Genomic DNA, 26,369 nt, shown 5'->3' with positions numbered 1-26,369 from the left:
AGCCACACACTCATGCATTCACTCATACACACTCTGGCCAATTTAGCTTATTCATCGTGCTACCCACTGCGCCACCATGACGGCCTAATAGATATTTGTAATCATTTATTACTTCATGGCTTAAACTATTTAAAACCAATAGAAACTGTAACGCACCAACATAAAAAAACAAAAAATCAAATAAAACATAAAAATGGCAAAATTTTATGCTTTCTTTTGTTATGCCTAGTATATCTAACCGATTAACAACTTCACCACTGACACAGTAGGTTATTTCCAAAGGCTTATCACTTATACAATTTTCCATAACTGAATTTTTTTGGTAATACAACTATTGCGCTTAGTTTACATTCTGGAAAATTTATAAATGAATCATTCTTGAGTCAAATCTTTGCAGTGAATCATTTGATTCGGTTCACAAAAATGATTCAGTAATGGAAAAAGGTAAACAAAGATAAACAATGAACAACTTGATATTCATTCGTTTTCCTTAGGCCCTTTATTCATCAGGGGTCGCCACAGTGTAATGAATCGCCAACTTATCTAGCATTTGTTTTACCCAGCTGCAACCCAGTACTGGGAAATACTCATACACACTTATCCACACACATACACTACAGGCAAATTAGTTCTTCCATTTTACCTATAGCGTATGTGTTTGGACTGTGAGGGAAACCAGCGCACCGGGAGGAAACCCATGCCAACATGGGTAGAACATGCAAACTCCATACAGAATGCTATTTTCCAGCCGGGACTCGAACCAGTGGCCTTCTTGCTATGAGGTGGCAGTGCTATCAAACAAGCCACTGTTTCATCTATAACTTTCTTCATTTTTATGAATTATCAGAATTTTTGAAGTCTAAAACATCATATGGACACTAACTGTATTGAATCAAGCAACAACAATTCTTTAAATTCCTTGAGCTTAAGAAGAAAGTCAACCAGCTTTGGAACAATGTGATACTGTAACTTTTAATTAAGTCTATTTTTCTGCAAACCGGTCACATTTCCAGCACTGAGGAGCAAAATACAGCTTGGAAGCTTTATTCAGTGGCAGTCAGTCTACAGTATCTGGCAGTCACTGGATGAGTATTGACTTTTAAAGCCCACTGTTTAAATGAGAGTAAGCAGTCAGGGCCTGACTTAGCCTTGCCCACGGGGCACACAATCACGCTCAACACTTCACGCCCACAAGTCAAACTTGAGAGGAACGAGAGGTAGAGAGGTCAAAATGAGCTCTCAGCATCCTTAACACCAACCGAAAGCTTGTTCAGTAGCATACTGTGATTATGATAGATAGACACTTCCACTAGCCATACTGTAGCAATCGTACTGTATCATGTAAGAAGCATTTTGTGAAACTTAATCCAAACCCTGGCCAAATGCCACAATCAGACCAGTCATTATGTCTCTAGGTTAACGTGTCAATAACTTAAATATTCTAGTTCAAGAAAGTTTTTGGTTATTTTTTTTTTACTTGACCTTCCATATTCAAGATGTAAAATAAAATAAAATAAAATAAAATAAAATAAAATTAAATAAAATTAAAATAAAATAAAATAAAATGAAATAAAATAAAAATAAAAATAAAATTAAATTAAATAAAATTAAAACTAATTAAATTTAATGTAATTTAATTAAAAATAAATAACATAAAATAAAATAAAATAAAATAAAATAAAATAAAATAAAATAAAATAAAATAAAATTAAATTAAATTAAATTAAAATTAAATTAAATTAAATTAAATTAAATTAAATTAAATTAAAATAAATAAAATAAAATAAAAAAAAACCAGCCATTTAATAATAAATATCGAGAGTCCTTTTACACACAAAACATAATTTAAACCCCCTTTTCATATTTGTGCCTAGATACTAAAACTAAATACTTAATATTCATAAGTGATTGTAAAAGTTCTTTGTGGTTGCTTTCAAAAGTTACACTGTAAAGCTTTTATTTTGCTTTAAAACTGCTTGTTAACAACAGATCTCTAAACCATTCTCATTACAAACTAGGTGAAATGTTTTGCTGTATGTTGTGTTTTTCAAATGCAGAATCACTAAAGCATGCAGCACACCAGACTGCATTTATATAATTGCAAGCTCCTTCTCTAAAATAAAATAATAAAATAAAATAAAATAAAATAAAATAAAATAAAATAAAATAAAATTAAATTAAATTAAAATAACAATATTATATAACATATTTTAATTAATAATAATAAAAAAGGATTTGGTGCATTCAGAGACTGGCCAGTGTGATAATGTTAAGCCCTGTGTTCTCCGGTGTGTGTCGATGTACAAAAGCAATACAAAGAACTAATGAAGGCAACAAAAAACATTTGTGGCCAATTGCTAATCAAGCAGAAATAAAGAAAGCAAGGCTTGTAGTATCTCTCCTGCTGCTGGAAGTGATAAACATGAGCTACACTTATTGATCTGCTCGTTTCACTGCTCTGCTGACCAATGTCTCGTAGGCCTAAGTCCACAGGACTTCAAAATAACATTACAGATTTTTATCACCTGGCAAAGGGATGAGAGTGAGATGCAGAGACAAGAATAGTGAGCTCTGAGTGTCTGTCTAATCCTACCACAGAACAACAACAGTGAGTGTTTATTTAAATGCCAGCTGTGACATCGAGATAAATAAAAACATTTAATAATATACAGTTGAAGTCAGAATTTTTAGCCCCCATTTGAATGTATTTTTCTTTTTTTTCAATTTTTCCCAAATTAGAGTCCTATTTGGTTTGTTTTGCTAGAATAAAAGCAGTTTTAATTTTTTTAAAAACTATTTAAAGGTCAAAATTATTAGCCCCTTTAACCTTTTTTTTTTTTTTTTTTTACGATAGTCTACAACACAAACCATCATTATACAATAACTTGCCTAATTACCCTAACCTGCCTAGTAGACCTAATTAACCTAGTTAAGCATTTAAATGTCACTTTAAGCTGTATAGAAGTGTGTTGAAAAATATCTAGTAAAATATTATTTACAGTCATCATGGCAAAGATAAAAAAATCAGTTATTAGAAATGGGTAATAAAACTATTATGTCTCTCTGTTAAACTGAAACAGAGGGAAAAAAGGGGTGAGAGGTAATAATACAGTATTCTGACTTAAACTGTATATCTAATATGCTTCTTTTTGGTCTCAAATCACATTGAAAGTCTTAATTTAGTTGATATTTAGTCAATAATAAAAAGTAATAATAATAATAATAATAATAATAATAATAAATATAATACATAATAATAACAAATAATAATAATAATAACATAATAGCAATGAAAAAATATGATAAATATTATAATAAAATAATAATAATAATAAACATAATAAATAATAATATAATAACAAATAATAATAGTTAATTAGTGTTTAAACTAATAATAATACTAATAATAATATTATTAATAATAATAATAGTAATAATTATAAATATAATATAATAATAATAATAGCAATAATAAAAATATTATAAATAACAATATAAAAATATAATATTAATATTAATAATAATAATAATAATAATAATAATAATAATAATAAAAATAACAATGATAACAATCATAGTAGCATAAATAATAAATATAGTACATAACAATATAATAACAAATAATAATAATAATAATAATAACAAATAATTTTACAAATAAATTCACGTGGGTTTCCTTCGGGTGCTCCGATTTCCCCCACAAGCCCAAAGACATGCGGTATGGTGAATTGGGTATGCTAAAATTTACCGTAGTGTTTGAGTGTGTGTGTGAATGAGTCTGTATGTGTTTCTCAGTGATGGGTTGCAGCTTGAAGGGCATCCGCTGCGTAAAACATATGCTGGATAAGTTAGCGGTTCATTCTGCTGTGGCGACCCCAGATTAATAAAGAAACTAAGCTGAAAAGAAAATTAATGAATCAATGGATAATAATAATAATAATAATAATAATAATTATTATTATTATTATTTATGTTATTATTAATTTATATTATGTTATAATTGGTTCCAAATAATAAAATAAAAAATAAAATAATAATGTTAACATACTTTTTTAAATGTAATCAACTCATGAGAAATTTTCATGCAAAAACCTTTCTTTAAGCAAACACAACATGTCTCCTACAGAAACAACAGAAGCACAAGCCGAGCAAGAAAAAAAGCCCATTTCAATTATCATAAATATCCCGCAGGAGAACAAGAAGCAGTAGTGAAACAAAACCACGTCTATATGACCGGTCGCCTCCCTTCATTACATTCACTTTTACAATGTGCGGAAGCTATTTATCTAATTAATACATTTATAAATCACCGGCACAATCCCATTAGGAGAACTTCCCTTTTCTAGGAACCTGTCTCTCCACATTGCACACAGTTTGGAATATAAACAATGAGACAACGGGGATAATAAAACATTAAGCAAGCTCCTATTCCAGTAAATGGGCCACTGGGCATGTGGATACAGCATTAGAGCCAGTGCAGGATCCCAGAAGGGGAGGATAAATCCCAGTGCTCTCTAGCCTACAGGTACTTACTTAATAGGGAGCTGTCTTGTATGAACAATGCCGCCGAGCCGACACGGCAGAGAAGGGAAAAGGTTATGAACCCTTCATTTTAAAGTCCATATTTAATATGCTTCTCCTCATAAGTCTCTGAGTCACAGAACACTAACTAGAAACCTGGGCCTCGCCATTGGGGTCTTAATTTACGATTCATGCCAATTGCAATAGTAAACAAGTGTAAGCCAAAGGTACATACATGGGATTCTTTCTTTCTTTCTTTCTTTCTTTCTTTCTTTCTTTCTTTCTTTCTTTCTTTCTTTCTTTCTTTCTTTCTTTCTTTCTTTCTTTCTTTTTCTTTCTTTCTTTCTTTCTTTCTTTCTTTCTCTTTCTTTCTTTCTTTCTTTCTTTCTTTCTTTCTTTCTTTCTTTCTTTCTATCTATCTATCTATCTATCTATCTATCTATCTATCTATCTATAACCACCATGAGTGATTGAGTGGAGAAGTTGACCTCCACTATTCAAAAGTATTCTTAAAACATTTCTATAATCTTTTATTCTTTGATCTGTCTTAAAGGGACAGTTTATCCAAAACTAAAAAACTAAAAAAAAAAAAAAAAAAAAATCCTGTCATCATTTACACACGATTCATTTCTACAAATCTGTTTGTCTCTGTTTGTGTTTATGGAAGTCAATGGTTACCAGTTTTTAGCTTTCTTCAAAATATCTTCTTTTGTGTTATTTAGTGGCATCACTGTGTGAAAGAGACTAAAGGGGCAAAATACAGTATACGAGACTTCACTTGATATAACAAAAGAAAATTACCTCATCATTTATTTGTTGAACCCAAAAGAAGACATTTTTAAAAATGCTGCTTGCTGGGACTAAAATAATTATCAGAAGAAAGTCAATACCAGGTACTTTTTAAAAAAATCTTCTTTTGTCTTTAACAGAGGAAAGAAACTCAAATACATTTTGAACAAGCAAGTAAATGATGACAGAATTTTCATTTTGGGGTGAACTATCCCTTTAAATCTATGCCCTTATTTTTAGTTTCATAATGTGGCAGGTACAAATGATACAGTAGATCCTATATTGCTTCCTAAATAACAGCCTCTTTTTAATACGCCACACAATTACAAGTATCATTCATGACCAGAAGCAAACAATCAAGCACCACCAACTAAGCCTTTAATCCTGAAAAAAATTCAAGTCCAAAAGTCCTTGCAAAAAAAAAAAAAAAAGGAAAAATTGAAATCAACAATTACTTCTTGACAATCACACAAAAAATCCGATGCCAGATCCAGATGCCGCTCAGCTGAGTGTTTTTCTGGCATACGTGTCCTTCATCTAAGTCTAGCGAAATTTAACAGCTTTGATCTGGAGTCAAATTGGATCCCAATCATGATGCCATCTGGTAGAGCGGCACACACAGAGGGTCAGGCGCAAGGTCACCCTCTCATCTTTTTAATCTGGATAAAAATATTAGAGGCATCACGAGCGCGAGGCTTTAATCATTTTGATGCACAGTTAAAGCACAACATCCAGCCTTAAGTTGATTCTCTGCTGGTCAGAGTCCTGCATCATGTCCTTCACTTCAATGAACGTGACGTGTGGCTTTAGCCGTTCAAATATTCATGCCTCTCAGGGCAACTTACCAAAGAAAGAGAGCTTTCCCTGCACGGAGTTTCTTCCTTTGCTGTTTTCTGCCACACACTCGTATGTACCCGCGTCCTCCTGCTGGAAGTAAGGGATTTCCATCACGCCGCTGGTTTTTCTTACATCCACCTTACGAGCGAAAGGGACTCCGTCTACTCGACGCCAGCTTATGGATGGTACAGGACTGAGGTGGAGGAGATATCACAATAGATATTAGACATAATACTAGACACAATAGATAGTACAATAGAATACAATAGTGAAAAATAAATACAGAATACAAAGAAATTATTGTGACTGTATGTCCTGAATCACACTTTTCTCTCACAGTTCTAAGAGAAAAAAGTAACTAGATAAAAATATACATTTTCTAAAATAGTTTTTAAAGATATATATATATATATATATATATATATATATATATATATATATATATATATATATATATATATATATATATATATATATACACACACACACACACACACACACACACACACACACACTCTAGTGATGTCTGAGACTTATTTTATATCTTGTAAAAAAAAAAAATTATATATATATATATATATATATATATATATATATATATATATATATATATATATATATATATATATATATATATACTGTATGTATGTATGTATGTATATATATATATATATATATGTATTTTTTTTTACAAGATGTAAAATAAGTCTCAGACATCCCCATCGGTTGTGTGTTCTCATTTTCACCCAGCACTATTAGAGACTCATCCAACTTAATAACTTAAACACGTAACAATAAAGCATATCGCAAATTCTCAACAGATACTTACTTTCCTAATGCAAAACACTCCAGGCGCACAGTTGAACCTTTAGCCACTTGCACAACTTCCGGGAACTGTACTTCAATCTTTGGCTCATATTCTCCCATAACACCTACAAAAAGAAACACTTATTTGTCACTCGCAGGAAGAAATATTGCAATTATATTCAACAAAAGCTATCAATTACTCTATCTGCAACAGCAATTTTCAATCTTTCTCTTTCACTATTGCTGCATAATTTATTTTGCACCTTCTGAAAGGTTTCTGGGATTGCGGGAGCCCTGATATCAGTGTTTTTTTATTTTATTTTATGTGAGGTGTGCTATCAGCCTGGAGACTAAGCTGTCTGAGGGACTCAAAGAGATGCTTATCTGCAATGTCTAACGCTGGACGTTTATGTCAGCGCTGCCAAATAGGAAGGGTTGAAGAGAGGCAATCATCTCCTTCTGTAGCGCCTCAGGTAGAGGGACATGTACAATGGGCTTTGAAATTGTGCCTGGAGATCACACTGCGAAAGTAGCCTTTGAGTGCCTCATGTTGGTCAAATACAAACATCAGGATTTTAGACAACCTGAGCTACAGCACAATACTGACAAGGCATCGGTTGGATGTCAGCCAGTTGGACGTCATGCACACACAGACTTGAATAGATATCTTTGCGAGTACTTACCTTAGATGTAATGATTTATTTTATTCTGTACAGTCTTTGTATTCTATCCTCAACCCTACCTATTCTGACACTAAAAACATACTGCATTTTTACATTTTAAAAACAATTGATTCAGTGTGAATTTTCAGTAGTCATTAGTCTTTACCCAGCAGGCCCACAATGTGTTGTTAATATTAGGTTAAATTTAGGTTGTGACATCGGGTGACCAAAATCTATTGTCGAGCTAACATCTTAAAACAATGTCATATTGACGTTAAATAATGACATTTATTCGTCAGGTATGGCAACCAAAAATCCAACGTCTCATTGACGTCATAGTAGTAATATTTACATAATGTCAAGCTGTAACATCATTAGACGTTGTTATTTGGTTGATTTTCGGTTGTGTTAGAAGGTGACCAAAATCCAATGTCGAGTCAACATCTTAAACCAGCGTCATATTGACGTCAAATACTGACATTTAATCATCAGGTATGGCAACCAAAATCCATTGTCTGATAGACGCCATAGTGGTAATGTTCACACAACGTCAAGCTGTAGCATCATTAGACGTTGATATTTGGTTGATTTTAGGTTGTGTTGAAAAGTGATCAAAATCCAAGGTCGAGCCAACATCTTAAACCAGCATCATATTGACGCTAAATACTGACATTTAATCACCTGTTATGACAACCAAAATCCAACGTCTGATAAACATTGTAGTGGTAACGTTCACACAACGTCAAGCTATAACATCATTAGACGTTGATATTTGATTGATTTTTGGTTGTGTTAGAAAGTGACTAAAATCCAACATTGAGTCAACAGCTTTAACCAGAATAATATTGACGTCAAATACTGACATTTATTCGTCAGGTATGACAACCAAAATCCAACGTCTAATAGACGTCATAGTGATAACCTCCACACAACATCAAGCTGTAACATCATTAGATGTTGATTTTAAGTTATGTTGGAAAGTGACCAAAATCCAACATTGAGCCTAAATTTTAAACCAGCGTCATATTAATGTCAAATACTGACATTTGTTTGTCAGAAATGGCAACCAAAATCCTTTGTCTGATAGACATCGTGGTGGTAACATTCACACAACGTCAAGCTATAACATCATTAGACGTTGATGTTTAGTTGATTTTAGGTTGTGTTGAAAAGTGATCAAAATCCAACATTGAGTCAACATTGAGTCAACGTCATATTAACAGCAAACACTGACATTTATTCATCAGTAATGGCAACCAAAATACAATGTCTGATAGATGTCATAGTGGCAATGTCCTGACAACGTCAAGCTTTTTTCATTGGATGTTGATGTTTGGTTGAGTTTAGGTTGTGTTGGAAAATGATCAAAATCCAACGTCAAGCCAACATGTTAAACCAGCGTCATATGTCTTAAACATCTTAAATCAGGTATGGCAACCAAAATCCATTGTCTGATAGAAGCCATAGTGGTAATGTTCACACAACGTCAAGCTGTAGCATCATTAGACGTTGATATTTGGTTGATTTTAGGTTGTGTTGAAAAATGATCAAAATCCAACATTGAGTCAACATCTTAAACCAGCGTCATATTAACAACAAACACTGACATTTATTCATCAGTAATGGCAACCAAAATACAATGTCTGATAGACGTCATAGTGGCAATGTCCTGACAACGTCAAGCTTTTTTTATTGGATGTTGATGTTTGGTTAAGTTTAGGTTGTGTTGGAAAATGATCAAAATCCAACGTCAAGCCAACATCTTAAACCAGCGTCATTTTGACGTCACATATTTACATTTATTCATCAGGTAGGGCAACCAAAATCCAATGTCTGATAGACGTCATAGTGGAAATATCCTGACATCATTAGACACTGATATTTAGATGATTTTCAGTTAAACGTTCGACAAAGTCGTCAGTTTATGATGTCAACCCAATTTAAATTTTTAAAAAATATGCAACGTCCCCACAACAATGGGGTTCATCTTCAATCTGATGTCATGTTGACATCCTGTGCCTGCTGGGCAATGTCACATGATCATTTATAAATCCAAACCACAGAATGAAGTTGTTTTTTAAAGTGAAAATGTTATTAACCCTGAACTTAAACTTTATTACATACATTTCTTAAAATGTTCAGATATTGTTTTATATTGAGACCAATTAAACATACTTTAATTTCAGTAAATTACTGAAAGTACTGTGTATATAGAACATAATGAAACAAATGGGTTATTAGATAATTAAATTTAATTGCTTGCTCTAATGGGTGTTTCAAAATTAATAAAATAATAATTAAAAAAACATTTGTTTTTCTTTAGAAAATGACAACTGGACAAAATAATATCAATAATATTTTCAATTGATAAGATTAAAAATAATGGGGTTTCTGACAAAAGTCTGCAAACATGGCATCTTATTAATTTAATTTGTTATTAATTATCGAGTGTAATGTATTTTTTCATTAAAAAAACCTAGGGAACAAAAGTTTGTTTAAACAACCAGAAAATCAAGCAATAAAGTACCAAATGGTTTGGAAGAAGTTTATTTCATGTTGTCAGAGAAATTAGATTTTGTTTGTATGTTATGATATTTGACAATTTCTTTTTATCGCCCTTGTACATGAGTGTGATCAAATTGTAAACCCACAGAGAAGCAACAATTAGATCAGTCTAAGACAAATGACCTTTCAGACTGGGGGCCTTTGATAATGCCAGCCTAGAGGCACCAAAACATGCTGCCACAGCATCTTAACATGTGCAGAGAAACAGCTTATTAACCTTTGAATAAACTTTGGATTACATATAAATGAAAATGAATAAATAAACAAAAGACTGCTCAAAAATTCTCCATTTGTACTGTATTTATTAGGTAAAATGTTAGTGAAATGCTAATATTTGTTTTATTCCATTAAGTTCTGACAACATTTCTGCCAACTTTCAAATTAAATTATTGTCATTTATGACATTTTGCATTTTCACTTGCTGAGACTGAAAATCTGTGTTATTCCACCAAATGTTGCTTTCTCAAGGTGAAGAAGTGAAGATAAAAAAAATAAATATTCATGCATTTGTCAAATTTAAGATTTTAGGCTCTTTGGATGCCCATTAAGCGTTTATTTTTCACTTTATCACTTTGTGTTAGTTGATTTCAATTACACTACATATTTTTAAAAGCTATTTCCTAAAAATGAGTTTTTCTTTTTTTAAAGTTACATAAATCTGTTGTTTTCAACAATGCTTACATTAACCAAACATCACAGTTTTTTTATATTTATATTCTGAATGTGTTTATAAGGGATATGTTCACCCATAATTTGCCTCATTACATACATTTATTTCTACAAAAAAGTGTGGGATTATTCCTGTCCGTTTCCATTATGTTCTGAATTATAGAGTGATAGAAAAGAAAAACAACAACAACAACAACAACAACAACAACAACAACAACAACAACAACAACAACAACAACAACAACAACAACAACAAAATAAAGTAAAATAAAATAAAAATAATAAATAAATAAATAAATAAATAAATAAATAAATAAATAAATAAATAAATATCCACACATCATCCAATGTTGATGTGTGTATTTTGTAATAGAAATGTATGCAAAATAGTGCTTAATTATGACATTTTTGATGAAATTTAGATGAAATTGTATTATGCAATCAATCTACTGGGGAAATATGTTAATATATATTAGTTAATTGTAAAAAGAGATTTTAACACATCTGAAATCACGGCAACTTTGTTTTGGTATTTTGACCAAGTGTCATTTTATGCTCTAAATGACATCGTTTTCATTTGAAATTTGTAATAAAAGTTGTCAGTAGTTTTAAGAACAAAACAAAAGTGAAATTATACATAAAACAAATAACTATAAATCATAAATACAGAAAAACTGAGAATTTCCAAGTGATCTTGTAATTATTTCCACAGCTGTATTTAATCTGTCTTAAAAAATCATAATTATTATTTTGACCAAGTGTCATTTTGTACTTTACATTTGTATTTCATCCCTCTTTTGGCTTCAGAATTCTATTATGCACATTTGACTGAATTTATGAACACAAATTTCTATAGTTTTGTGAACTCATCTAAAGGTAGGACTGTTTATGCTTTGTAAAGGAAGTGCAAAAACGTTGTATGTATTTTTTTTCGTATCTCGTAAGTCTGAAAAATTTGTCACGCACACAAACCTTACATGCTGAGTCTGATGTGTGTTAAAAAAAAAAAAAAAAAAAAAAAAATATATATATATATATATATATATATATATATATATATATGAAAATCAAACCTGATTCAAATTTTATATGATGGACGAAAGTTTGGAAGACATTGTGTCAATTTATTTATGTGTGAAAATTACAGACAAACATTTTGGATTCAGTTTGCAATAACCTTAAATTTTAAGAAATGAAAATTAAAAGTACAAAAATTAAACTGTCTTATCTAAAAATACAATTATATTAAATACAACTGCTGAATAGCAGGAGTGCCAAAATGTATTTTTTATACATACAACAAATTTGATAAAACAACAATATGCTAAAACATTTTGGTGTTATCCGACAATGCTTAGTTCAAAAAGTTTGATCTAACTATTTGCAATTGCTTAATAAATGATTCCATATATGCAGTTATTATAACGTGCTACCTTAGTAGTGAACAGTAATCATGCTTACCATCTGTGCGCAGTATGAGTGGAGTTGGTGGCCCTTGTACTTGTGTTTTGGTGACGGTATTAGTCACGACACAGGTGTAGTTTCCCACATCCGACGGCTCAACTTTAGCGATATACAGATTCCCTGTCTCCTGAGACACAAAGCGACGAGAGTCCTGCTTCACGATTGATGGGTACTCGTTAAAAATCCAGGAAAACGTCAAAGCTGTAAAAGGAAGAAAAAAGAGAAAAGACCATCAACGTCACACATGAGAAGAAAGAGGTCAGTCTACTGCCCGGAAACTACATTTGCATAATCATAACAAAAGTACACGGTGATGTTTCTTTCTCCGCAGATGCACCAGCTGGAATTATGTATCATGATGTCATATACAATGTAATCATAGATATATTGCACAATGTAGACTGTTATTAGATGCTACAGAGATTTATTTTATTACATTTTTTTAAACACAGTAAAGATTTTATTTGAAAAACGTTTGCAGATACAAAAACATCTAAGTTACTCTAAAATTAGCATTTTTCTCAGCCTACTATGTTTATGTTTAATATGTTAATGAATATGTATTTGGTCTTGAAGGAATAAATCTGCTACACTGCTGCTGCTTTGATTATTATGGTAGAGCAAGTACCAACACCTGCTAGTGCAAGTATATACATAGACATGCCATCTAGGAATATACACTTGTTAAGTGTGAAGTCACACGAAGCGGCTTTTAGGTCCAAGTGCTATATATATATATTATATATATACATACAGTTAAAGGTAGAATTATTAGCCCCCCTGAATTATTAGCCCCCTGTTTGTTGTTTAACGAAGAGAAGATTTTTGTCAACACATTTCTAAACATAACTGTTTTAATAAATCACTTCTAATAACTGATTTATTTTAGGCAGGTTAGAGTAATGAGGCAAGTTATTATTTAACGATGTTTTTTCTGTAAACAAATTTGCCTAAAGGGGCTAATAATTTTGTCCTCAAAATGGTGTTTGAAAGATTAATAACTGCTTTTATTCTAGCCTAAATAAAACAAATAAAACTTTCTCCAGAAGAAAAAACATTATCAGACATACTGTGAAAGTTTCCTTGCCCTGTTAAACACAATCTAAAAAATATTTAACAAAGAAAAAACAATTCAATGGGGGGCTAATAACTCTGACTTCAACTGTATATATATATATATATATATATATATATATATATATATATATATATATATGTCTAATATCCGATGGCCAGACAGTGAATATTTTTTATAAATTGGTAAAATTTTGTTATTTGTAATGTCGCACATCCAGAGACTGATGTGTACACCATGATTTAATGTGTGATATGAGTAAAAGTGACATGGCCATAAACAAATATTTTCATTTAGTAGCGTCTTGGACCCAGAAAAAACATTTTAAGCGTCACTGATACATCACGATTTAATAAGCGGATAAGCCCGCTGCAGCTGCAAACATGTTCAGCCCCTTTATAAAGCTTTTCAATTGCTTTTCATTTAATTCACTTGAATTCTCAATGGCAGAACTGTGATTAAAAACAAAACACTATTGGTTGTTTTATAAAAAGGGGAGGGGCTACTACTGCATATGTCCAGCCCTTTCTACATGTTTCAGTTAAGATTAAATTAAACAGCGAATAAAACGAATTTACATTTCAAAGCTCTTCACAGAACACAAATGTGATAACGTTAGAAGTTTTCATTTTCTACCCATTTCAAAAAACAAATCTTTCAACATGCCACTTCACACTACATTAGACAAATAAACAGGCAAATATTGTAAATCAGTCTCAGCTCAGAAGAGTTAGTAGTCCTGCTTTACAAATAAAAAAAATCCAGGAAAAAGTCAAAGCAAAGAAGGAAAAAATGAAGAGAAAAGACTATCAACATCACACATGAGAAGAAAGAGGTCAGTCTACTGCCCGGAAACTACATTTGCATAAACATAACTAGAGTACACGGTGACATTTCTTCTCTCCGCCGAGCCTAAATGGCATATGTGGGCTCCGCTCATGAATCTTGCACCTCCCCAGAGTTTCTAAATTAGCACTGGGGCTACATGCTAGGGTGAAAATTAATCAGCCTGAGGAGGGTTGTGTGGCTTAGAGGGTGAGAATTAATGACACGACGGATAACCAGTGCCCTGTGACTAGTTGGCCTCAAGTCAAGGGGGAAAGTGGTGGTGTGTAACCAATGCTCAAATATCCACGCCGCTAATCGCTTAAATGTTAGTTAGTTAACGGGTAATCGGCCAAGGCAAGTATAATAAGATAATCACATAGAACTTTACATAAGCAGTTTTTTTTGCGGCAAAGGTGTAGTTTGGAGAATTTTATTTAAAAACTGCCTGTCAAGAAAAGTCCTTGCCCCCCTCTGAAATAAGAAGCCCATTTGTCACACAACCAGCGATCGCTTTCCAGAGATCGCTGGTTCTCACATGAACACCAGGACTACACTTCCGCATTTCCCAGGACTACATTTTCATACATGCACTGCTCCCAGACACCCATGCTCATTTATCTGCTTGATTGCACTCACCAGCTGAACCCTGTCAGAGACTGATAACATACTATACATAAACCACTCATTCACTCACCCTGGTTGCCGAGTCTTGTTTACCCGAGTGTGACATAACAACGCGTTTCCTTGTCTTGTTTCTTTGTGTTAGACCTTAGCCTTGTATCCTTGTTATTCTGTTTAGCCGCCTGCCTTTTGACCTGTTGCCTGTTTATATCGACTACGATTCTGGACTGCCTTAATATACCCGATTATACCTGATTTGACCATTGCTTGCCTTACGCTGAATAAACCTGCATATTGGATCTTACCTCCTGTTGAATCTGTCACTCCACCCCAGTCGTTACACCATTATAATACCACTGGCATTCATTTTTATGACAATTCCATCATCAAATTGCTAATAATCAACAATAATGTATATTTATGACAAACATGTTGGTCACACTTTACAATAAAGTTCATTAGTTAATGTTAAGTAATGCGTTTACTAACATGAACAAACATTGAACAATACATTTACTACAGTATTTATTCATGTTAATAAACATTAGTTAACGAGAATAAAGTTGTTCATTGTTAGTTCATGTTAAATCATGGTGCATTAACTAATTTTAACAAGCATGGACTTTGGATGTTAATAATGCATTATTAAATGTTCAATTATGATTAATAAATGCTGTATAAGTGTTGTCCATGATTAGTTTATGTTAGTAAATGCATAAACTAATGAACCTTATTGTAAGGTGTTACTTATATGTTTTATTAGTACACTCTCTGGCCACTTTATTAAGTACACCTTTACTGGTGTTATGTATACTGTACTGGATTGGACCCACTTTTGCCTTAATTCTTCATGATTCAACAAAGCACTGGAAATATTCTTCAGATATTTTGGTCCATACTGACATGATAGCATCACACAGTTGTTGCAGGTTTGTCGGCTGCACATCCATTGTTGGCTGCACATCCACAAATCTCCCATTCCACCACATCCCTAAGGTGCTCTATTGAATTGAGATCTGGTGACTGTGGAGGCCATCTGAGTACAGTGAACTATTGTCAAGTTCAAGAAACCAGTCAGAGATTATTTGTGCTTTATGACAATGCTTCTATCCTGCTGGAAGCAGCCATCAGAAGATGGGTACACTGTGGGGATGGGCATGGTCAGCAACAATATTCAGGTAGGTTGTGGCGTTGACACAATGCTCAATAGGTACTAGTGACCCAAAGTGTGCCACGAAAATATCCCCCACACCATTACACCACCACCACCAGCCTAAACTGTTAATACAATGCAGGACGGATTCATGATTTCATGTTGTTGCCGCCAAATTCTGACCTTACCATTTGTTTTTCCAATCGTTCTATTTTGGTTAACCTGTATGAATTATAGCTTCATTTTTCTGTTCTGGCAGACAGGAGTAGCACCCGGTGTGGCTGCTGTAACAAGGCATTTGCACCCACAGATCTGCCACTCACTGGATATTTTCTCTTTTTCAGATCATTCTCTGTAAACCCTAGAGAGTTGTGCATGAAAATCCCAGTAGTTCAGCAGTTTCTGAAATACTCAGACTAGCCCGTCTGGCACCAACAACCATGCCGCATTCAAAGTCAGTTAAATCACCTTTCTTCCCCGTTGTATTGCTCGGTTTGAACAACAGCAGATCGTCTTGACCATGTCTACATGCCTAAATGCACTGAGTTGCTGCCATGTGATTGGCTGATAAGAAATTTGCGTTTACAAGCAGTTGGACTGGTGTACCTAATAAAGTGGCCTCTGAGTGTACAGTGTATAATAAATTGTTAAAAGTCAGTTGTCAAGTATATTTAAATCCAACTACTACAAAAACCTTGATAAAGGACAACTTTATATTTTCAATAATTAATAATTATAATTATTCTCATTTTAATGAAATGTGCGTATAAGTCAAGGTAACTTCAAAGTAATTAAGGTTATTATAAATATTCCCTTTTCAGAAAGGACCATAAAACCCAGCTGCATTTAAATGTCAACCTTGCTATGAAAAATAATGATTTGATCAATAGAGAACCAACTTTTATCATTTTGATTAGGGTTGTGCTGTTTGATAATCTGTTCTTTATAATCAGCCTTGAGTTACTTACATACATTTTTAACCCTCTCAAAATGTTTCAATTATTAATTATTAATATTAATTATTTCAAATTATTTTCCTCATTTTAAATATAAAACACGTTTACAGATTTTTTTTTCATCTCTTAACACAGATTAGTTGTTATAAAAAATATAAACAGATGTTCCAATATACTGTTAACCTATTCACAAGTTTTGTTCTGCAAATGTCACATTCGCAATGCAAAAACTTATTATTTTCATTATGATTATACATGTTTGTTCGTCTTCCAGAAAATAAGTTGAAGTGGAAGATGTGCTTAATTGTCATAAAAGTAGCATTATAAGTTTTAATTTTCTTAGTGAAGTTTCTTTGCATTTCCAGTTACGAAGCTTTCAACGCACCGCTTCACACTACATTAGACAAATAAACAGACAAATAAATCAGTCTCAGCTCAGAAGAGTTAGCAGTTAATCTAGGTCAGCTGTAATTAATTTAGAATAATTAAAAGAACTTTACTTTCAGAAAATATGATTTTCTTCAAGTTTTTTATTAAAGCAATTTAGAGTGGAATATAGGCTTAATTGAATAGAAAGTCGAGTTATAAACCAACTGTGTTTCATTATCTTGAGGCAAATGTACCTTTGTGTTTTTTTTATTTTTACTTGAATTTGAAAGTAGTTAGCTCTTTTATATATTATATATTTTCATTCTACATCACACATATAAACATATAGTGCGAACTAGAGCTGTGCTGGTGGCTTTGAAGATGTAATTTTTTTTTTTTTTTGTCGACTGCTCCTCTCCACAAAATGCCTGCATATGCTTAATGTCACATCTGTCAGTGCTCGCTTCCTTTACCAGCCCAGTAATACAGTTTAACTTTACCTCCTCAAATTACGATTGTTTTGCCTTTTGCTGATTCAATTACGCCCAATACCTGTCAGAGTCCCTCTATCATGAATGAGACTTGAAAAACACAAGATGACGCAAGCATTTCAGTAGAATCTAGGCATAATTAGAAATTATTAGAAAATATGAGCTCTTTATTAGTTTTTAATAATCGGCCTTGAGTAGCTTTAATTCATTATTTTACCCTTTCAGAAAGTTTCTGGTCCAGCGTTGCCAGATTTCTCTTAACCTTTCTGTATTACTCCTCTCACATAGAGTAAAAGCAGATCAACACTACAGTTTGACAAATATTGCAGCAGTTGGACAACATAATGTTTTCAGACATTTTTTAAGGTAAGAATATAGTTGTTTAAATTGCAACTATGCAGTTTATTTATAAGAATAGTGCCTAGATAAAATATATATAATTTTGGAGATACAGTGCGTCTGCATGCTTCAGCCTGTCATTGAGTCCACATAATAAGCCCTCAGTGTTATTTCAAACTACAGCTGATCAAATCATTATAAAACTGGTAAGAGACATTTTTAATCAATCTTTCTTGTATGTTGTAGTGCTGTTTTTATACTATAGTGACTGTAGTGTTTTGAGCATGAGATGGAACGCACATTTCAGGAGTGTATGTATTTGGTGTTAGCCACTCTTTGTATTAACCTGAGCCCTCTGTTGGCTCATACCTACATGTGTTTAGCGTTTTTCCTTATCGCAAACACAACAGTAATCTGGTAGTGGTTGTGTTGCTTTGGCTTTTTCAGGGATTATCATTGTGATATCCTAATTGCAACAGAGGAACACTGGGAAATGTCTCTAGACTGATGGCATTTAAAGACGTTCAGCCTTATAATATTAAAATGTCTGCAAAATCACCTGTTTTGCCATCACTTTAGACATTACGCTTGAGAATTATTCAAATACTAGCTTCAAAGTGACATTGGTAAAGTAGCAGCAACGCTTTCTGCTGTTCTGACATCAGCTAGAGATGTGAATGAACGGCAGAAGAAAGTAGTTCCTCATACAAAAGGGATTTTAAAACTCTCCATGTTTGATTCTCATTTTTATATACCCGATTATGCCATCGAACTGTTGTATAAATGCAATAATCAAACTGATAATAGTGCGATATGGTTGTATATTATCACTGGTGGGACACTAATGCATGCCTGCCACCAGTGCGGATATACAACTATATCATATTACTGTCACTGTTTATATGTCTGTGTGTTCTTTTTGTATGTTATGTGTTATGACGTATGTATTGTGGTGTGCGTGTGTGGTTGGGTGTGTCTGTTTACCTTTTCATACTAGCGTGCGTTCTGTTTAGCTGACAAATCAGAGAGTTCCAACTGATGTCTGTTTTGTGGGCTATATAACAGTCTGTGTTTCACTGCTGGTTATCAGTCCGTTGTTGTTTTCATGTTACTGTCTCAGTAATGTCTAGGTTTTCTCTCTAGCCTAGACCGTCGGTTAACGTGTTCGTTTGAATGTGGAAGCTCTCTGCTCTGGACATTCTGCTAGTCTCTTTATCCTTTTTGAGCACATTAAGACTTATATTCACTGTTCTTCACTCACAGGTGGATTCTCCCTGCTCCTTACATGACAGCTACAAGTGTGATCTTGCTCGTATATATTATATGAATTATATGTATTCTTCAACTCTCTACCGTTTACTCGTATATTATTGTTGTTACTTCTTATTTAAAAAAAAAAAAACCTTTCTAAACTCAAAACATATAAACGATATAAGGTTGATTATTACTTCTGCATCAAGCACAGGCATACGTAAAGCCTTTGCCGTGGCCGTCGGAGTTGCTGACGTGCATCTCTCAAAAAATGTTACTACACCTAGTAATGACGCGTAGCGCAAGCTCTGTTATTGGTCAGCTTGGTATCGCTGACAAGTGTGGCCGGGACGGAGACCCGCACGAGTCTGTTGGAGCAACTGTTTACAAGTGTCGAGTCCTAGGAAGAAGCTCCAGATGAAAAGTTTTGTTTTGTGTTCAACCTTATGGTTAAAGTTGTTACACGTCCACCGGTTCCTAAATAAAAAGAGTGAATTTAAACCACTTGTACATTAAGGAATTGTTTAGGATTCGGTTGGTTCGAATGTCCTTTTGATTATTCTATGTAATTCAATATTATATAGTATATTTATTATATAATTAATATAATAGGTTTAAATTTAGTATATCTTGTAATAAAGTGTCATTTTAAATAACTATGTCCAGAAATCCCATGGAGCCTCAAGGCCACAATAATGTGACGTGAGTCACGTGACATGACCCAGTGAGTGGTAACATTTGAATCTTTGATGTGACAAACCCAATGCTATGGGTCGAAAAGAGCAAGAGAGGTGGAAAAGGCAGGCAGCCGCTTCATTATCGGAAAAAAATTGTGTTAAAAAACCCTGCCAAACAGGGTAAGACTAAAGTTACTTAGCTTACTTCCTAATAAATGAAAATATGTCCCTATCCATGAGGTTCTAGGCTAACTGGCCACATTAGCAGGGACGTCCTGTATATTTATTGACTTGTACATGACCTCCCTTTCCCAATTTTTGCCATTTTTTTTAAATAACTCTCAGACAAAGGCTTTAATAGCAAGTGGAGTCCTCAGCCGTCAGATGTCACTTCGCTGCAAAAAGCACTAATCCCGCCACGTCTGTATTTTTGAGGCTGTTTGGTCACTTCATTCGTTTTACACCCAGATATAAACCCTATCGCTCAAATCACTTCAGAAGGTGATCTGGGATGCATTCCAGATGAAACTGGACAGGTCTAATAATTTTTAGACAAAATAATATAAATAAAATAAATGATGACCTGGAGAAAATCTAACCTGCGCCTGAAACACTGTACTTTAGCAGATTTCTATTTTTTCCTAATGATATATGACATAACAAATTTGCATTTTAAAAATTAGCCTTGCTTAAATGTTTCTTCATTGCAAATTTTTAGGAAATATTTTTAGCACATCAAAAAGTGGGGTTATGAAGACATCTGACTAATTTAGCAAAAAAATGCTTAAAATGTCACTAAAATGCTGTATTTAAATCTCATAGTTAAATAGAAACTGAGGCATATAACTGCAAAAATTTCCACTTTTTGAGAAAAAAGAACCACCCCTTCACCAGGCTGTCTACAGGCCTGACATAAAATATATTAATAAACTCAGTTTGTGCTTTTGTTTTTATTTTCTTCACGTTTATTGTTAAACCTGCCGTACAGTATGTATGCAGAACTTTTTCTTCTTCTTTTCCTTATGCGCCCTAATTTGTCTTTCTTGAAATTGATCTCATGATCGGTAATCTGCCAATATTGCTTTCAAGATCTGACAATTGGTAATGGTAATGGGCTGGAAAAAAAATCCTGATCAGAACACTTTTAATTTGTCACAACTTTTCAGTGCAAATGCCATGTTGCTGCTCAGAACAGCAATAAAGAAATCAGTTGTCAATCTAATAAGCATCTGTGGAGGAACAATGCACTGAAGCAATGATAAAGCAATGTGCATTTCCCGTCACTGCTCTTTCTGTGGAGAATACCTACAACTTATTCCCCACTCTGAGGTTAGACATGTTGGCATGTGAGCTTTCCATTTGTGCCGTCAATGATAAATCCATTTGTGGAGCGTTGTAATGTTGCACTTGGCCAAGGCTCTCAGCTCCCCGACAGCGCATTTAATCGACAGGCACATAGCATCTCTCTGGCTTAGCCCAATCAAACCCACTCACTCGTTAGCTAATTAAACAAAACAGTCTTGGAGGATTCCTGCCTGAGCACTGGTCATTTATCACAGTTTGATCTCATCCATAGCTGTGGGCTTCTGCTATCCAGTGCACAGAAGGGGCTTAGGTTTTCCACCTGTGAACCCTGAGAGCTAAGATAACTTCATACAGGCTAGCACACAGCTGCGGACAGTTGCAATACTAGGAAGTGCTCCTATAAATGGATAAACAGGACTTATGCTGTGGTCAGACTCTGCCAATTAAGTTTTTTTATTTTTTATTTTATTATTAAACCATTTATTATATTTTACTTTTATTCATTAATGTACACTTTAAAATAAAGGTACAAAAGCTGTCGCCTGGGCAGTACCCTGTCATAAGATTTTTTTTTTTGCACATTTTAGGTACTAATACAGTAAGGAAGCATGGTGGCTCAGTGGTTAGCACTGTCACTTCACAGAAAGAAGGTCGCTGATTCGAGCCTCGGCTGGCTCATTTGGCATTTCTGTGTGGAGTTTGCATGTTCTCCATGCTTTGGTGTGGGTTTCCTCCGGGTGCTCCAGTTTCCCCCAAAGACCTACGGTACAGGTGAATTGGGTAGGCTAAATTGTCCGTAGTGTATGAGTGTGTGTGGGAATGTGAACGTGTATTGGTGTTTCCCAGTACTGGGTTGCAGCTGGAAGAACATCCGGTGCGTAAAAAGTGACCCCTGATAAATAAGGGACTAAACCAAAGGAAAATTAATGAATGAGGTAATAATACATAACTTTAAGGCACCAATATGAATTCTTTTGGGACATTTAAGTGCATAAGTGTACTGTTTAAAAGGGTACTGTTCTTTTTTCAGTGCAGTTAAGAATTCTTTAGTTATTTATTTATTTATTTTTTATTTATTTTAAAAAAAGGGGTAAAGATAGAACAAACCTACAGGTTATGATTCTATGATTCTTGCTTATTTTACAAAATATAACCCTGGTTTAATATTTTAAGCTGTATAATGCAGATTTCTCTGATCCTTTTTATGCATTTTGAGCAGTGTCTACATTTTTTTATTGAATCATGTATTATACTCCTTTCAGTGCTTTAATCAATAGAATGGAATTAGATTATGTTGTTTTAAAAATAAACCTTAACATATAGACTATAGAATTCCTTCTGGAAAGGATAGGTTTAAAATAACTAACTTATAAAAAATAAGCATTTAAAAAAATTCTGCATACGATACTGTATTTTCCAGTTAATTAAAATAATCATCCTGCAATGTATTATAAGTTATACAACATTATTAAAGAGTTAAAAGATAACCTTTAAAAAAACATTAATGAATATCAGCAGCATTATATTTGCAGCATACATTTAGGGTTGCAAAATAACCTAGCATAACCTGACCTAACCTAATCTAGGAGCATTCTTTATATGTTAAGTTCTGGAAACATTATTTAAAAACAATCAAAACAAAAAAAGCAAAGCAAAACAAACAAACAAAAAACAAGCCAAAAAAAAAGAAAAACAATGGAGGTGCTGTGCCGTGGCACTGTCTGTGCTACATTTCTGAGTGTAGTTTGTGTTGGTTTCCTCTGGGTGCTCTGGTTTCCCCCACAAGTCTAAACACATGCGCTATTAGTGAATTGGTTAAGCTAAATTGTTGGGAATGGGTTGGAAGCTAAATGGGTTGGAAGCTGAAAGGGCATTCACATTGTAAAACATATGATGGAACAGTTGGCAGTTCATTACTCTGTGGCGACCTCTGATTAATAAAAGGACTAAACTAAAAATGCAAGGAATGAAAACAAAACAATGCTGACAATAACACTAACAACAATGACACCAACAGCAGCGACGACACCAACAGCAGCGACAACAGCAACAACGCTAACAATGACAACAGAAATGGTAAAAACAACAGCGGCAACAACAATAGCAACAACGCTAACAACGACAACAACAGCGGCGACAACAGCAACGCTAACAGCAATGACAACAGCAATGGCAAAAACAACAGCGGCAACAACAACAGCAACAACGCTAACAACATTGACAACAACAGCGGCGACAACAGCAACAACGGTAACAGCAATAACAACAGCAATGGCAAAAACAACAGCGGCAACAACAACAGCAACAACACTAACAACAATGGCTACAACAGCAGCAACAACAGCAACAACGCTAACAATGACAACAGAAATGGCAAAAACAACAGCGGCAACAACAATAGCAACAACGCTAACAACGACAACAACAGCGGCGACAACAGCAACGCTAACAGCAATGACAACAGCAATGGCAAAAACAACAGCGGCAACAACAACAGCAACAACGCTAACAACAATCACAACAACAGCGGCGACAACAGCAACAACGCTAACAACAATGACAACAGCAATGGCAAAAACAACAGCGGCAACAACAACAACAACAACGCTAACAACGAGGAGAACAACAACAATGACAACAATGCTAACAACAATGAGGACAACATCAATGAGGACAACAACAACCACAACAACGAGGAAAACAACAACATCAACAACTGCGCTAACAACAATGAGGAAAACAACATCAACAACGACAACAAACAAAACAACAGGAACAAACTCAGCGAGCAAGCTGCATCATTTACAGTATGATTAGGTTATTTAAAAATAACCCCCCTGCAATCTTCCGGAAATGTTATCTTTTTTGTTATCAAATAACCCTGCTGAAAAATCCAGCCTAAACCAGCCTAGGCTGGTCGACCAGGCTGGTTTTAGAGGGGTTTTGGCCACTTCCAGGCTGGTTTCCAGCCATTTCCAGCCTGGTCTTAGCTGGTCAGGCTGGGGGATGGCCAGCTACAACCAGCTTGACCAGCCTAGCCAAGCTGGGAGACCAGCCAAAACCAGCTATATCCAGCTTAAACCAGGCTGGTCAAGCTGGTTTTAGCTGGATTTGGCTGGTCATTTTCCAGCCTGACCAGCTAAGACCAGGCTGGAAAAAGCTGGAAACCAGCCTGAAAATGGCCAAAACCCCTCTAAAACCAGCCTGGTCGACCAGCTAAAACCAGCCAACCAGCCTAGGCTGGTTTAAGCTGGATTTTTCAGCAGGGAAACCAAAAAATAAAAAATCCTGTAGCTTTTTCAACTGGATGCCAAAATTAATCAATACAATGTTAGTTGGGAAACCACCAAAAGTATAAAACAATGAGATGACACATGCGCAGACATCTGGGGCTCACGGCGGGCTGAATAGCGTAATGTGATTTTGTGCTATCTCACATGGCAACACAGGACTCAGACCTGAAATCCTGCAAACCATGCATTCAATCAATCATTCCTCACAAAGCTGAATTCATTATTAATTTCAAAGGTAAAAACTTCAAATGCTAAAGCACTACAGCTGCAGGCGTTAACATTGCTTTTAACAACAAAACAAAGCTTCGCAATGAAAGGTCACAAACAGTTGCTCAAAGGCTGTTGTTCCAACCCTGAGGATTCCTTCCTGCTGAAATCAATTACTCAAACACTTAGATTTGTTTTCTCATATGCTTTGATTTGCTTAGGTATCAAGGTCCAAAAAAATGAACGTTGTGTACATAATGCAACAAAATGAGAAAATGTAGGCAGATAAAACACAACATCAAAGCAAAACACTTCCATTTTTTCCTCCCTGATATGAAACCTTTTCTGTTAAAGCACTTGGCTCTCAGCTGGTCTCTTAGAAACATTATAAATGCTACGTGGAATCTTCCATACAGTATGTGAAATGTTCAAGGTTCGCTCTGAAATGTGATGTGTAAGAAGCCGAAACTCTTCGCTTTGAAGGGTCCCTAGAGGCGACTGTCAGATGCTGACAAAACTCCGTTTGCATTATACCAAGAACGCTGGGGTTGCAGAAAGTCAGCAGAGAAGTCAACATAAAACGAAAAAGGGAAAAAAAAAGACTGTAAAAGATTTGTGCAAATTGTACGGACATATGGAGAGTATTAGGGAAGATGAAGGAAACTAAATTTGCTTTCTAAGAGCAAGGCTGTTGTGTAAAACTGCACATTTTTAAAATGTAGAACACGCACACGGATACACGCACACACACATATATGTATTTGAATACATATATATACAAAGTCAAGATAGCTCATGACAAGGCAGAAGTATATCATAAATATTTAATACATTTTATATTCTATATATATATATATATATATATATATATATATATATATATATATATATATATATATATATATATATATATTTCTTTGGTACACCTGTCTAACAGCTCGTTAACACAAATTCCTAATCAGCCAATCACATGGCAGCAACTCAATGCATTTAGGCATGTAGACATGGTCAAGATGATCTGCTGCAGTTCAAACTGAGCATCAGAATGGGGAAGAAAGGTAATTTAGTAACTTTGAAAATGGTATGGTTGTTGGTGCCAGATGGGCTGGTCTGAGAAAATAACCAGTGAGCGGCAGTTCTGAGGATGCAAAAATGCTTCAGACGTCAGAGGAGAATGCCCAGACTGGTTCGAGCTGATAGAAAGGCAACAGTAACTCAAATCACCACTCATTACAATTGAGGTATGCAGAAGAACATCTCTGAATTTGCACGTCGAACCTTGAAATGGATGGGCTACAGCAGCAGAAGACCACATGGGGTGTCACTCCTAGCAGCTAGGAACTGGAAACTGGAGGCTATAATTCACACAGGCTCACCATAATTGGACAATAGAAGACTGGAAAATGTTGTCTGGTCTGATAAGTCTCATTTGAATGGTAGGGTGTACATCAAATCAATTGGGATACTTTTATTAAATTATTTGATGTATG

General features: G+C 34.3%; 1 protein-coding gene across 11 annotated transcripts in view; it reads right to left on the bottom strand.

The window, feature by feature from the left end:
• Positions 1-26,369, bottom strand: part of cntn4 (contactin 4) — a 430,281-nt gene that overhangs the window by 123,859 nt on the left and 280,053 nt on the right. For all 11 annotated transcript variants that reach the window (XR_015492869.1, XR_015492870.1, XM_087256006.1 and 8 more), the window contains 3 exon segments: positions 12,312-12,515; positions 6,977-7,079; positions 6,156-6,340 (listed from right to left, as the gene is read on the bottom strand). Coding sequence is in view for 9 of the 11 variants with exons in the window: in XM_087256006.1 (XP_087112132.1) it covers positions 6,156-6,340; positions 6,977-7,079; positions 12,312-12,515 (492 nt within the window). In the remaining 2 variants the exon portion in view is untranslated.

Source organism: Danio rerio, chromosome 6, assembly GCF_052040795.2.
Source record: "Danio rerio strain M-AB ecotype USA chromosome 6, GRCz13ab, whole genome shotgun sequence".
Classification (NCBI taxonomy): domain Eukaryota; kingdom Metazoa; phylum Chordata; class Actinopteri; order Cypriniformes; family Danionidae; genus Danio; species Danio rerio.
This window is presented reverse-complemented; position numbering and strand designations above follow the sequence as displayed.